Below are 15,887 nucleotides of genomic sequence, written 5' to 3' on the forward strand. Positions count from 1 at the left end.
AGTTTTAATGAGAACCTTGTGCTTGAATACATTTTGAAAGATCTTCACACCTCGGTTGAATGCTTGTCAAGGAGCACCTTATATCTATTTCAGGATTTAACTTGTTCCGGTAATTGATTTTGATTACACACAGAGCCGAAAAACCAGCCTCACACATATATGTTGTTACAAAGGGCAATAATACTTTTAGGGCTTCTTTAACAATTATTGGCTTTTCGGTTTTTAATTTTAACCAGAAAGCACATAAAGATTCAGTGTTTTTGTAGAAATTGTATCGAAGTGCTTGGTCACTTTGTATTTCTATTAATTGTTCTTGAAATTGATTAATATTAACAAATTCCTCATGAAAATCACTTGCATCAAATCTTGTTAATCACATTCATTTTCGATTGTTGATATTTATTCAAGTCATTTCTAAAATGTCTGAAATTTGGTGTATTACTAACTTTTTTGGTTCAACTCAGCGCGACCCAAGAAATATGCTTCGCGACCCATAGGTTAAGAACTGCTGCTATAAGTTAACATTCCCGATTACTCCTTTAATCTTTTCCCTGATTGCTTATTTATTTTCTCTTTGATTTAGAGAATGCTTTAGATTGTAAAAAAATGGTGAAGTTTCATTATGCAACTATTAAAATGAATGCCATTTTTTTTGTGTTAGTTAGTACAGATTATATGTATTTAAACAAAAAATTTTAGTAAGTTTGTATTTAAAAGATTAATAAAATGTTAATTTTTGCTTAAATTGGAGATATAAAAATATTTTAAGGATTAAAATCTGCAAATTACTAATTATTATTTCACTTTTTTCTCTAGCTCGCCATTGTTTTAAAAATAAAAATCACTAAAAGTTGAGAAATTGAACAAGAATGCAGAATGGTTTGAAAAGATGATGAAAATGGGAATAATTTTCATCTTGAAGTTTACTGTTAATCTATGTGCAAAAGATTTGGAAACTTATGAAACATACTGATACGAGAAAATTTGATTTAGCCTATGTAAAAATACAAAATAACATTACATTGCTATTCCTTCATTTTAAAACTGTTTTATAATTCAATTTTTTTCTCTTTCATCAACAGAACGCAGAAGACAAGAAGCGCTACCTCCTCCAGTTGTTGAAGAAAGTGTTTCATTTATGTAATGTATGTAAAAGAACATTTAAATTATTTGTAAAATCAAATCGTGAATCTCATATTTGTAATTCTAGGTTCATATCATGTTATTTATATTACTCATAAAATCTTTCATTTTTGATGCATTTACTTACCAATATTTAGAATCTTGGATTCAATTTGTAAAATCTCATATTTAATTTCATATACTTTTAAACTCTTTATCTATTAAAGAAAATCGTAACTGAAAATTATGCATTCAAGAAGTAAATTAGTGAAATTTTGATCTCAGGAAGTATATGAGGAAAATATTTTATTTTGATGAAAAGACAAAGTATTACTTATTTAATGTTAAATTATTTGTTAGTCTGTGTTAATATAAACCATGCATTTATTTATAGTTCTTCCTCAGCACAGATGCTAATCTACATCTGCTTTTTAAAAAAATTAAAGTATTCATTTGATATTGAATCAAAACATACACTTTTGATTTTAGTATTTATACACAATAATTATCATGCCATGTTTCTCTTATAGCATTTACATAATGCATGCCAATTCTTTGAAATAATTTTATCTGTCAATTACATTCCTTAATGCAGATTTCTTTCATTAAATTTCACTAATGTGAAAAATAACTTTTTTAACAAATTATTTCAAACATGACACAAAATTAGCAGTTTTTATTGTCATTGATTTTTTTTTTTTTTCTTCTTAAATATGAGATTATATTATTTAAGACTCTAATTTGTAATATAAAGTCTACAACAGTAGTGATTTCCAGTGTTTCCTTTCTACTGTTTTCTGTTAACTAATTAAATAGGTTGTAATGTAGAAATCTTGCATGATGTTGTATATTTTATATCATTGTTTGATGTTCCAAGTGTAAATTTATGGTGTACTCTGAACTAAAGCAGATTAAACTTTTTTTCGTTGGTTTCCCTGGTGTGTAATAATGTTTGTTAGTTTCATAAATAAAAAGTGACATTTAATTTTTTGGCTATTATTGTTTTTTTCCCTCCAATTTACTTGGTTAGTAGCTTATGGGGGGGGGTGATTACATTTAAAAAAATTTTGGCCAGAATTTAAAATTTCACCTTTTAAATATTTTGTTACATGGATACTTTATGGTAGAAATTCGAAAAAAATACTATGAAAATTAATAAAAAATATTGGATTAAAAAACAAAACAATAATAGATTCATGTTTTTTTATTTGCAAATCAAGATTTCAAAAAAATATTGTTTTTTTCATGCACTCATTCATTTTATCATCCTTCAAAAAAAAATTTAATAACCTAGAATGTAATTAAAAATTCAAATAAATAAAATAATTTAGAACCTGAGGGGAATTATTTATTTATGTTCCAAAAATGCAAATTAATAAAATCACACTTTGTTCCCAGTGATTAGATCTTCAGGATTGATTTGCAGTTAAGATTAATTACACTTTTTTTTTTCTTTTGCCCTCTTAAAAAGTCAGTAATACAAAGTCAAAAGGGATATTATGGAAGCCATAACCTAGTCAAATGCAAAATACTCTTTGATGTGAATTCATCACAGGACAGATATTGATGAAATGTGGTCAAGGAGGGTCTGTACTATAATTTACATATTATATACAGAGTTCATAATATACATGTACAATACATGAAAAAATGTGGCACTCAAGCATCAATTTACAGCAATAATCCATTGCAGTAGGGATGGGTATTGGTAGAAATCTATATATATGTACAAATGTTGAAACACCTCAAAAGGTGTGAGCATTACGGCACACACCACAACCCAGGGCAAACTCTTCACCAGTAGCAGGATGTTTAACATGAAGTGGACATTCATCACCTTCCAACTGTTTTGCCTTAGGTCCTAAAAAAATGGGAAATTCTTTGTTTATAATTACAATTTTTCATATTTATAATTACTTAAAAAAATTATGAGGATAATATTTATTCCTTTTAATCTATAAAGGATAAAAATAAATGCCGATATCCAGATTTCGGACAACCTATTCACAGAATTACAAGTTTTATAGAAAAAAAAGCATTATTTTACTACAATTTTTGTAATGCATTCTTAAGTAAACCAAAACTTTATTTAAAAAACAATTATAATCTGATTATTACTTCTTAAAAAAAACCCAGCTACTTTAGAATTGGAAAATCCACAACTTTATTCCACACAATCTGTACTTAAAATGATATTAAATAAAATATTCCAATTAATTACAAATAGTTCTGATTTGCAAAGGTATATTTTCAAAGAATTTTTTTTCCAGTAATGATATTAAAAATATACAAAAAAATCATACCTGCTGGACAATGGGGAAGTTCTGCTTTAGGAATATTAGTGACTCGCTGGAAATCATCATGGCATGCATTGCAGAAATGAGTTGTTCCAAAGCAAAAGAACACAGCCACAGAACAACAGTATCTACATTTATATTCCAGAAAATCTGTACCATGCTTCGGACACATCTGGAAAAGAAAAATATTTGCAGTTGTTGCAGAATGAAAATACATCTAACTCTGTGAATTTCAAAATTACTTCAGAATTTTTTCCTCATTTAACACTGTAAAAACAGAACTGGTTTAAAACGATATGTAGATTATAGCAAATATTAATTCTTTACAATATTAATTAATTATCTATGGATAGTAATTAAATTCAGGGCAACTTATGGAACAATTTTAAATAAAATGGAAATGTCAATACAGTGCACATTCATGCAAACGATTCCACAAAACATAGCTAAACTAATGGAAAAATGTATTTAAATATTTACAGCAAAAACTATTTTGTGTTTCTTTAATTGGTTTCTAAACATTAAAAAAAATAATAATTGCTAAGTATGGCTTTTCTTAGAATGGCAAGATGATAAATTTTGATGACTGATTCTTTAACACTTTTCCTTGTTAAAAATTGAAAGTTTAATATAATGGAAAAAGCATCTTGATACAAAGAAAGGCTTTTCAATTTAACCTTTAAATAGATTTGAACTTAAGGCATGCATATTCAGAAGACTGGAGCAAGAAATGATTCATAGAGAGTAAACATTTCTACTCTATGAATTTAGATTTAGATTTTAGATTGAATGGATTTAGTGTTGAAAACCAAAAACAACACACTTTGCTTTAATGGGAATAAATAATATATCAGGCATTCTACAGAATTTATGCTATCATTGTTCAAATATGTTCCATAAAATGTCATATGTATAGTTATCTATAAATCATTTATTTATCTATAATAATAAAGAATGTGTGTGTAACACTCTAAAAGACAGACTACTGAAACTAAATTTACAAAATTTAGCACAAACATACTTAAGACAATTGAAATGAGCAACTAGGAAATTTTTTCTTAATTAAGCATAATTTTCGCATTTCTTTAATTTTTTCTGAAAATTTTAAAACAGAAAAACGAACTAATTTGCTAACATTTGGAAATTAAAAACAATAATAATCATTTTTTTATGATGATAACATACTTGTCATAATTTTTTTTCTCTTATTTCTATAAAAAAAATTTTATATTTCATAACAATACTTCTCATTTTTATAATAAATAATTTTCATTGTTTTTATAAACAGTTTGTCTTGGATATTTTTTTCCCTGTTGAAGACCAAAACTTGGCTTATTTTTTCATATTATTATGTCTCTTTTAATTTTTTTGTGGTAATTACAAGATAATGTTTAATTTCAAAAGAAAGTAAATGATATTTTTAATAATTTGTTCATTTCTGAATACTATACTTCTTTTCTGTGTTATAACAATACATAAAAACTATATTGCTATTCTTTTTTCTTGAAGATTTATTTTCTTTACAATATAATTAAGTGAATTGGTAAAGAAAAATTATGAAATTAATAGCAAACATTATGAAACATATTTAGTTTAGCACAAAAAATCTTAAAATTAACATGTTTAGCATAAATTTTAGTTTTATTAGCATGTTTCAATTCATCAAAATTAATTAAATTCATAAATTATAAAATTAACTGAAATTTAATCATGCCCCATTTGAGAATAAGGTCGATAATTTAAGTGAGATAAAGAGGGAAATGGGCAATTCAGTATTATTTCTAAAATAGTACAAGTTAGATGCCTATTAAAATTTGAATATTTAGCTAAGAAGTTTTATACATGTAAAAATTTAGTAAACAACCTGGTCACCAAAAATGGTAAGTTGATAATTTGAGAAAGATAATGAATTAATATTTCATAAACTTTGAAATTTTAAATCACAAGGATCATTTATATAATGGTTGAATCTGAATAACATATGCAGTTTAATTAACTTACTTGTGCTCTAGAAACATCGGAACAAGCTCCACACACAAGCTCAGTAGGATCATAGTCATCACCAGCACCTGCTTCAGCATCACACCTGGCTTCTCCACCATAATAGGCCTACAGGTAGACAAGAAAAAAATAATTTTTAAGGATGGAACTAAAACATTTAAGATACTTGGAAAAAATAATTAGGGGGGAAAAATACGAAAACAATTATTTTAAACCTACTGAGTTAATTCAGAAAAAGTATTAAGCTCTTCTTTAAACATATTGATACAAATCTGTAATATTACTTTCCTACATAGTAAATCTCTTGGTAAGGAAGTAAGATAGTTTTACAGATATAGTAATAGATGCTGAATCAATGACTCCCAACCTCGGCGACAAAAATGAAGGACAGATAGTTCCATGAAATTATATAAGTAAACGCTTTAATGATAAAAGTAATGGACAACTGATCTTCAAATGAAATCCAAAATACCCAGTTGGAAGATCCTTATATTTATTAGACTACTTCTGGAGAAGAAATTAAATTTAATAGTCAAACATTTGGCAAGAACTCATTCTGAAAAGTCCTGTCACATAATTTGATTCTTTGGGACTCCTTACATTTTAAGAAATGTGGTCAAGTCTGGATGTATAACCCAGAAGAAGACATTCTACTGTCATCAAGAAATTGAAACATATTAGATACAGAATTTGTCACCCAATAACAAGTTAAAAAGTTATTCACATTAATCGCTTAGCCAAATACTGGGTTACTGATCATAACCCTATCTAATAGGGCTACTGGAGCATCAGTCTTTGAAGAAAGAAGCAATGTTACAAATTTATAATATAGCTTCCTAGCACTGTAATCCCCTGGTAAGAAAGATAATCTTACAGATATAGTAATGGTTGTTGAATGGATCTCAAGTTAATGATGCTTGATAATAAATTTGACAACAGATATGAAGGACACAAAATATTTGAGAACTTTGCAATTACCCTACTAGCACTAATTTTGGCATTTGTTCTAGAATATTCAATTATCTGTCGTAAAAACCCTAGAGATATGAGAAATCAAGTGGAAAGAGGAATAGTATCCAGATGAATTGAGTTCAACTCAAGCCAGCTGTTTAGAGAAATCTCTCCAGCAAATTCTCTGAGTGCTTTGTGCTAATGCAGTTGTTTATTACTGATTTTTTGCTTTTGGACTGCTATTTATCTCAAGTATTGTTCTTGGATATGCTTAGACTGTATTTTGTTAATGTGTATTTACATTTTCATACACCATTATATTTTTCTTATACTGTCGGATTTTTCACCATACAGAAAACAGGCAGGTTGCAGAATTTTCCATAACCTGTCATACTTATAAGAATTTTTTTTCATTATATTATTTTTTATTATTGTCTCTCTTTATTTAAAATGAGCCATAAAGAGAAAGTCAAAAGTCATGTTAACAATTTGTCATGAAAACAATTTAACTTACACAGTTTTCATTAATTTAAAAAAATAATTGCCATACTTTAAAGTTTTAATATTTGTTACATTCACAATTTTGCCAAGCTAGGTAGTATTCTCTTATAAAATTAATCTTTATAAAATATAAACACCTTTGAGACTAATAATTTAACTAGAATATGGTTTCAAATCGCTTGATGTATTAAGAAAAATTCTAAAACTACAATAAAATTATTATAAAAATAAATATACAAGCTTGCACAGATTGTAAGATGATTTTCTTTTATCTGATATACATGCATATATAATAAATAAGATTTAATTTAAAAGGATTAAGATTTTGTTAAAAAAAAGTATTATTACTGTTGTCATTTTAATATGAGGCATAAAAATAAATCATAAGGTACAACTATTCAACTTCTTTCATACAATGAAAAAGCAAATACCTTTTTACATTTGAAGCAAACATAATATGCATATCTATCCATAGCATATCCAGCAGGATCTTTATAAAACCTAGCACCAGGTGTGGAAATGGCTTCTACATTATGCAAACCTTCATACTCTAGTCTCATTAGAGCTTTACGCTTGACATCCTCATACAAGCTTCGAGCTGGATCCAAAAATTCTTTCAAAACTGGGTGATCCATAGGTGCCTTTAAAAAAATATATATATATATTTTACTTTTCAATTTAATTGGATTAGTTTACAAAATAAATCCAAGCATTTTAAAAAGAAATAAATATATTTTTCAGCATAATAATTCAAATAAAATTAATATTTGAAATCAATAAGTTATTTATTTTAAAATTAATGAGTTTCATTCCATTAAATATTTTTCTTAATGATGGATAAGAATCAAAACAGAAAAAGTACAAAATCTGATTTACAAAAATTGGAATGAAAACTAAATAATTAAATCACCATTAATTGCTACACTGTTTTAATTCAAATGAGGCACTTTAAATATAAAGAAAGAGGAAATTATGAAAACAATAAGATGCCTACTTGACAAATGGGACACAAGGAGAAGCGAAATGTGATACGAGGTCCAGACCATTTTTTAGTCAAAACTGCACGGCAACAATGGAGATGAAATACATGGCCACAGGAAAGCTATAAAATAAGCATTACATAATAAATATTCTAAAAATAAAAAGCTACATAGTTTGTAATGACTTTTTCACACAAAAATAAAATAAAATATTTTCATTATTAAAAAAAAATGTTCTTATGGACAAGTTTGTTAGAATAAATTCTCAGTATCAGATGTTCCTTAAAATCAAGTTTGCTAACTTATATTTGTAGAAATATTTTTCTTATATGCTACAAATATCATGAAAATTGAGCCAATTACTAAAAATGCTTCAAATTAATAAGTTTAAAATAAAGGCATATTAAAAGTGGCATTTCACATTAATTTTTTTTTATATATATTTATGAACAATATTACATATATTATTCATATATAAAACAGTTTACTAAGAGAATTTTATAGGCAAAGGTTTTCTTAAATTGTTAAAATATAAAGAGAAATTAATTAGTATTTACAACTCAATACAGTAGATAGACTGCATGCCGATCAGTCACTAAATTTGCTTTGCAAATTATTTCTTATTATTGCTCTTAACAAAATCTAGCTAATTGAATACTTTCACTCACTTGTATGGCAGGTGCATAGGCAAGTGCTTCTATGAAGCAGATCATGCACATATCATCAGCATCTTGCTTGAGGCTAGAAACATCTCCACATCGATGTAAGCAAGGAAGACAAGGACTCTCGTTGCATATGCCTCCACACATATGACCACATGACAGCATTTTAGAACAGGCGTTCCTAGCATGTTCCTAAAAAATAATAATATATGTATGTATGTATGACTTTGGTTATTAAATGAAAAAAATCAACAGGAAAAATTAAAATTTTAAAGAAAGAGAAAGTCCTTACCTGGCACTCTGGTTCATTGCAAACGTTACCAATTGACAAAAGGCCAGTGCTACTGCTTGAGCCGCAAAATCTGCAAACACCAGATGAGTTTGGTTTTCCTAGTAAAAATAAAATAAAGCACATATTCAGAAAAAATAATGCCATCTTTCATTCTGGATCAATTTTATATTTATTATATTGTTAGTTTATTATTAATCCATTCATATTGCTTAAGTATTACAATAATAATCATTAAGAAAAGAATAAACAACTGCACAGTTTTAAGGGAGGGGGAGTCAAATATGTAAAATGGACAGTATGCAATTAGTAAAGTTTTATATAATTACTAGTATAATAAATATGAATTTGTGTGAATTATTTCAGATGGAAATGACAATCATAGAAGTTTTTATATTGTTGCTCTAAGCCTCCAAAAATAGAAATTACACAACTTTTTAAAGTAAAAAGTAGGACTATAACATATATAAGAAAATAAATAAAAAATAATAATAAATAAATAAACTACTTTTCTAAGATTATTCTGAATTTGTAGTATTCCACAAACTAAATTGATGAAATGCAGAACAAAGAAATTTAATGATATTTACAAATTATATATACTAAATAATTACTTATATTTCCAAATTTTCTAAAAATCTCTGATATTACTTTCAAAGGCCTAGAATCAATGGCAAAGGAAAGGCTTCAATCTATTTCTAATTTATTAAAATAATACTTTTTTTACAAATAACAAAGTAAAGATTAATATTTAAAAAAATCCTTTCATCTAACAATAATATACATCAATAAAAATAAATGGAATTTATTTTGAACCTGACATTAATAATAGATAGTAACTTACCTCTAGTACCTTCCCTAAACTCAACCATGGCTTTCAGAGTTCTAGAGTCAGCCAAGCACATCACCCAGAATAACTTTGTCCTACCACAGCCTTCATGTAAATCAACTTTAATGGCTTCCTCCTCTTCTTTAAATACCTTTGAGAAGGGAAATTTTTTATGGAATAAAAAGAGTAAATATACTTCAAAAATTCTATGACAATTTAAATTTGTACAGCAATTAGTGCACACATTAAAAAAGAATCTACCATGTTACATTATACCATATATTTAGGCAATTAAAATAAAATTAAAAAAAAAAGAGAATATATTTAAAAATCAAACAAGTTTATCATAAATTACTAAGTTTTGGTGTAAAGTAACAATTTTTCAAAAATATCCCTTTTGCAACTGAATAAAATTTAACCAACCCATTGGGAGTTCAAATTTATGCATATCACTTACAGAAAGTTATCAGTTTATTTTATTTAATATACAATATTAACTAATACATAAAAATTATAGATATATAATATAAGCAAATCATTATTTAAGCACATTTGCTGATTTTAGAAAAACAAGACTTTTAACACAATATTTTATTAACATATATTTCTACAATGAAGTGAAATATTTTTAATGCTATGAGAAAAAGTACCTGACGCTGATGGCTTCGAGTTTTTCGACTCAAATGCAAATAGCGATCACATTCTGCACATAGGTTCCCACACGTGGAGCACAAAATTATTGCAGGAGTTTCAGAATCATCATGATTATCACAGAAAGGCTATGAAAGAAGAGTACATTAAAATATATCAAAACAATACATATTCAAAATAATATTCAGCACAACTCATATTAAAATTATTGTAAATAAAATAATTAATCAATAATCAATGTTTTTAAGACAATTTTTACTGAAAATGAATTTATAATTCTGATTTATAAACAGAATACTATAATTTAAACTAAGCAATTTTCATAAAATTCAAATATATAATTATGTAATGCAAAGTAATGTAGATATGTGGAAAAGGCATACCACATAAAATAAGTCAGTTTCGAAACGCATCAAGAGACATCTGACAAAATTTTTAAAAAAAGAATCTATAACTTAAAATTTTGAGAAAAAAAATATAAGCACTAACATTTTTTATAATTTCAGTTTTATTACTAATTATTTTTATAAATATGTCTAAATATCAAATATAAATCAAAATATTTGCAAATTTATACAATCAAATCTTTGATTCTAAAATATAGGAAATCTTTGTAATATATAATCCAAATAAGTTTTTGTTCAGCAACAAAGCTAGTAGTATCAATAAAATCAATACTTTTAATTATAGGCCATTTGCATTAGTTTCTCACAAAACAGAAAATTACATTTATTTCATAATATTAAATCTATATTTTATGTAAAAGCTTAAGTATGTCAATATATTGGAAAGATGGATTGAAAAAACAAGTGTGTCTCTACAGCAAAGAGTCTTCAAAACGACATTAATTCACTTTTTAATTAAATCTGTTAGTTCATTTGAAAATAAGAACCATTCCTAAAAGTTTTTATTGACTGTGATCATAAATAATCATCAAACTGAGGTTGAAAAAGGATTAATGATTGCACTGGGAAAAAGCTATTCTTATTTGTTTGTATGATACAGCATTTAATGCATCAATAGCTAACTTTAAAAATATTGATGAATGATACAATCTATCCTATTTCTTTACTAATATAATAAAAATTTTATGTATGAATAATATATATATATATTAGATTTATTTTACTTTATTAGATCATTATTAATAATAATGGTTTAATTGCTACATATTAATATATTTTTCATACACGAGGCTGAGCTTGTTGGCCATCACCTCCAGCTGCCCATTGACCAGAAGAAAGACGTTCTACATGTTCTTGATCTAGGACACATAAAGAAGCCAATGCCAACCAGAGCTATAAAGAAAATAACCTTCTTATATCATTATTTTTAAAACCGACATAATAACAAATTTTCATTAAGCATGTAAATAATACATTCAAGATTGTGATTAAATGAAGATACATATCAAAATGACTCAATTTTAAAAACATGAAATTTAAGGTAATCATTAAAGAACCATTTTAATCACTAGAACTGGAAAAGTGAATTTCTTTTTATAAGACTTTGGACATATTATATATTTCTTGTAACATAATAACAAAAAAAAAAAATAATTAATATATAATATAATAGTACATAAAAAAAATTTTTTAAAAAAATGTCTGAGAGATGGAGATTATTAGTATTTGAGTATTGAAAATGATATAAATCTTGCCAATTTTTTAGCATACTTATAATAGTTCCTCTCAAGTAAGATATTTTGCATAACAATATACATTCAATATTTCAAATGATTTCCATGAACACATAGCTATTATGATAAAATAGTTGTCATGTTCAGTTTATATTCAGTTTTTAGTAAGATTTTCAACTTTACACATAATTTATGTCATATAATAATTACAATTTTAATTCATACAGAAATAGTAAGAAAAATAAAATTAAATTTCTATTAATAACAGAATATTTTTTTTTTCAATTATATAAACTGTAATCTAACTTTCAATTCAGAATTATTTCACAATTTTATTAACGTACAAAAAAAGTTTTAAAATTTTATGACAAGATAAAGTTTTCTGAAATATAAAATTAATAAAAAAGATCATTACTGCTCACCTATAATTTTTTAACTAATGAGAATTCAGAAGTTTTATGTATAAAAAATATATTTTTTTAAAGGATCACATCTAATTTTTGTTTCCTGGAACATTGCATTTATTAACAATTATAACTTAAATTATGTTTCTTCTATCTCTATCTCTCTTTTTCCTGTTCTTCCCATGATTATTTCCACACTGAACTAAGAGTAATACTCTTTATATTTAAAAAATATATATTTCACCACATTTTTAAAAATATAAAAACTAGCAGCAAAAAAAAAAAAAAAAAAAAAATCTGGAAAAACCCATTTTTCTTAATCAAAATCAAAATATTTATTATCAAGAAAGAAGTCTTCAAAAATCTATAATATTAAATAACAAATAGAATATATGAAAATTACAATCTCTTAACACATTTGAAAAATTTTACTAATTTACTTATCAACGAAAATCACTAAATAAAAAACATACTGTTGGAGTTCTTAAACATTCAGTAGGTGTACGATGTTGTTCTTCTAATTTAGTAAGGTTCAAAATGTTCTCAGCAATAGCACCTTTAGTAACAGCTGCCCAAGATTCTGTTAGTTTACCCTTAAACAAATAAACATCATTAGATTGACATAAGTATTAAATGGGAAAAAAAACTTCAATAAAAACAATACATACAGCAGCCATATCCTTTAAAAGCTGTATGATAACTTCAGCTAATTTCCTTGCCATGCAGCCTCTCAGCCACCATCGATTACCAACATTATCTCTAGAAAAGAAGAATTAAAAAAGTTATTATTATTATTATTTTGCTTGTTAATTTAACAGCAAATAATATCCCAACACTTTATCTCAGTTTCAAATATAATCTACTTAAAGACAGAAACTATGTATAAGTTAAAATCCCAACTTTAAAAAAAAATTAAGCTAATGAATTGAATTAGAAGTAGAATTGGGAAATAATACACAAAAAATTTAATATATAAGAAAATGTAAAAAATTAATAAACAAAGAATAGTCAACACAAAAAGGGACTTTTCTGGCTAAAATTTACAAATATAAATTTTTTTATCAAAATAACATATTTATTGTAGGTACTGTTTCTAAGATGTTCAATTTCTAAAAAAAAGTGCATAATCTTTCCAATTTCTTTTATTTATTAAAATTAAAATACATAAAATCACTAAAACAATGGAAGCTGATTGCTTTAACTAGCTAAAACACTAATTATTGCTATTTTTTAAATAGAAGAAATAGTAGTAAAACTCATTATTGCTGTTCCCTTACCATAACCTGTACTAAATTTCATAATATATATATATATATATATATATATATATATATATATATATATATATATTAATAATTCAACTAACATAAAATTGGCCAGTGTCCTACTTATATGACAAAACTTAATGTCCTACTTAAATGGCTAAATTGATTAAATTCCATCATTTCTTTTTCCCTTCATCAATTCAAATCAACATGCATCCCCAAACTTCACAATATTTTGAGGTGGTGTATATCACTCATTAACAAGATCTTAAAATCAAAATATTTTCAATTTCAACCTGTTTTTATTATTATTATTATTATTACTGATTTAACTTTCCAAGATAATGTAAAAATTTTCAAAATCTTTATTTTTAGATATTTTGTTGTATTTTACAAATTGCTTAATATAACAATAAAAGTTTTTTTAAAGTAATATTTTTATTCAATTTTTCTAATTGTCATTAAAAAATATCGGAATTTGATTTTATTTCCCAATTTTCACTGTTTTAATGTTTTAGATGCAATTAAGTTGGATGCTAACAAGTTAAGCAGATAACAAAGGATTCCTAAGAAACTTTATACTTTCTTGGGTTTAAAAAAAAAATTCTTTAAAAGTGTATTTGCCAAATGGTCGTCTAACAAATATACTTTTAAAGAATTATTAAAACTCAAAGCTTTACATTTAAAACTAAAAAAAAAAAAAAAAAAAGTAGATAAATAATTTAAAACATCAACCTTGGATGAATGGATGTAGCTAAGGTAACTGTATTGACTCCTTTGCTATTTGTTGCAGAAGATCCTTTCACTTTTGTTTGCACATTCAATGCCTTTGCTATGCAGGCCAAGAATACATCAAGAATTCCGGTCTTATGTACATCAAATAGGCTTTCCTCCTGCTTGCTGTCTTTGTTACTTTCTGTAATAATGCTGAAATCAGATGGAGGTAGGGATGGAACACCAAGAATAGATGCTAAAGTTGGTGGGCTGACTTCAGGAAGAACTCGTCGAAGTAAGGAAGTAACCTAGGATACAAGTAATCAAGCTTATTTATGATAGTAAAAAAATTTTACGATATTTAAGCATTAAAAATTTATAGAAACTTTCATAAATCAAGCAGCAATGCAAAATGAATTTTAATTATCAAAAACTAAAATTCAGAAAACTTTATGAATCAACAATGCTGTTTTCTCATCTACTTCTTATGATTCACGAAAATAATCATAAATATTTGAAGGCATAATTTAAGTAGGCTCATTTTAGATTAAAAAGTTTGCAAATGTAATAAAAAAACATTTTTTAATGTTGCTATTTAAAATCTCGTTTAATTGCTAATTTTTATTTCAATCTCATGAAAAATCAACATTACTTATTCACAGATATGGTATAACAACTCAAGGATAAATAATTTATCATATAAAAAATTTGTCATTTCAAACAAAAAAAAAAATGATAAAGTTTTAGTATCAATCATTTAGTTTTAGATACGAAAATTTTTCAATTAGTTAAGATCAAAAAATAAAAATGAAATATTGTGTATTCAAGTGCAGAGAAAAATTTCAGACATTCATAAAATTTTAATAGGAATTATCAATAAAAAAATTAATTGAAAAAAATGTTAACTTTTAATTTAAGTCCCGGACTGAAATGCTGAATTTTAAAATTATGTAATTTAATAATATAAAACAAAATTAATTAAAAAAATTAAGAACCAAAATTAATATGCAATATTATATATATATGTGTGTGTGTGTGTGTTAAACATAGCAATCAAATAACATTCAATAAATTAACTGTACTACATGATTTAGATAGAAAAAAGAAAATAAATGGTTATCTACTAGAGATAGCTAATTATATATTAAAAATACCAAATAAAAGCAGACAAAATAAAATTATTTTCCAGATATAAAATTACTTTCCCTCTTTGGAGGCATTTTAGGGAAAACTTATGAACAAATGAAACCAAATTCCAAATAAAGACTGGAGAATATTAAGAAAATAAATTCCACATAAAAACAAAACAGCAAAGATAGGAAATTTGGGTGGGTGCTGATAGAACACAAGAAACGTGTAAATAAAACAAAAAGATTTTAAAAAATGGTCATGCAAAATTTCATTAATGCTCAAACAATAATAAAAAAAAAAAATATGTATACAAAAATGGGTGATATAGAATATGAAATCCACAGAGTTATATTAATTGATGTTAAGGTATCCTAGTCCACATACAACATTTTCAGTAGATCTTCCATATTTACAAAATACTGCATTTGTAACTTTTGGTAAGATACCATAT

General features: G+C 25.6%; 2 protein-coding genes across 6 annotated transcripts in view; one reads left to right on the forward strand and one right to left on the reverse strand.

Moving 5' to 3' along the window:
• The window catches only part of LOC129967064 (major facilitator superfamily domain-containing protein 6-like), a 116,752-nt gene extending 114,641 nt beyond the window's left edge, over positions 1-2,111 (forward strand). For all 3 annotated transcript variants that reach the window (XM_056081717.1, XM_056081716.1, XM_056081715.1), the window contains exon 5: positions 1,083-2,111. In XM_056081717.1, the coding sequence (XP_055937692.1) occupies positions 1,083-1,144 (62 nt within the window). In that variant the 3' untranslated portion in view covers positions 1,145-2,111. The remainder of the gene's footprint in view (positions 1-1,082) is intronic.
• A 200-nt stretch (positions 2,112-2,311) lies between these two features.
• Positions 2,312-15,887, reverse strand: part of LOC129966743 (E3 ubiquitin-protein ligase MYCBP2-like) — an 84,754-nt gene continuing 71,178 nt past the window's right edge. For all 3 annotated transcript variants that reach the window (XM_056081296.1, XM_056081297.1, XM_056081295.1), the window contains exons 67-79: positions 14,327-14,613; positions 12,995-13,085; positions 12,800-12,919; positions 11,474-11,581; positions 10,283-10,411; positions 9,648-9,783; positions 8,807-8,904; positions 8,521-8,706; positions 7,867-7,974; positions 7,304-7,513; positions 5,421-5,528; positions 3,426-3,591; positions 2,312-2,983 (exon numbers count right to left, since the gene is read on the reverse strand). In XM_056081296.1, the coding sequence (XP_055937271.1) occupies positions 2,868-2,983; positions 3,426-3,591; positions 5,421-5,528; positions 7,304-7,513; positions 7,867-7,974; positions 8,521-8,706; positions 8,807-8,904; positions 9,648-9,783; positions 10,283-10,411; positions 11,474-11,581; positions 12,800-12,919; positions 12,995-13,085; positions 14,327-14,613 (1,863 nt within the window). In that variant the 3' untranslated portion in view covers positions 2,312-2,867. The remainder of the gene's footprint in view (positions 2,984-3,425; positions 3,592-5,420; positions 5,529-7,303; positions 7,514-7,866; positions 7,975-8,520; positions 8,707-8,806; positions 8,905-9,647; positions 9,784-10,282; positions 10,412-11,473; positions 11,582-12,799; positions 12,920-12,994; positions 13,086-14,326; positions 14,614-15,887) is intronic.

This window comes from Argiope bruennichi, chromosome 4 (genome assembly GCF_947563725.1).
Source record: "Argiope bruennichi chromosome 4, qqArgBrue1.1, whole genome shotgun sequence".
In the NCBI taxonomy this organism is placed as follows: Eukaryota; Metazoa; Arthropoda; class Arachnida; order Araneae; family Araneidae; genus Argiope; species Argiope bruennichi.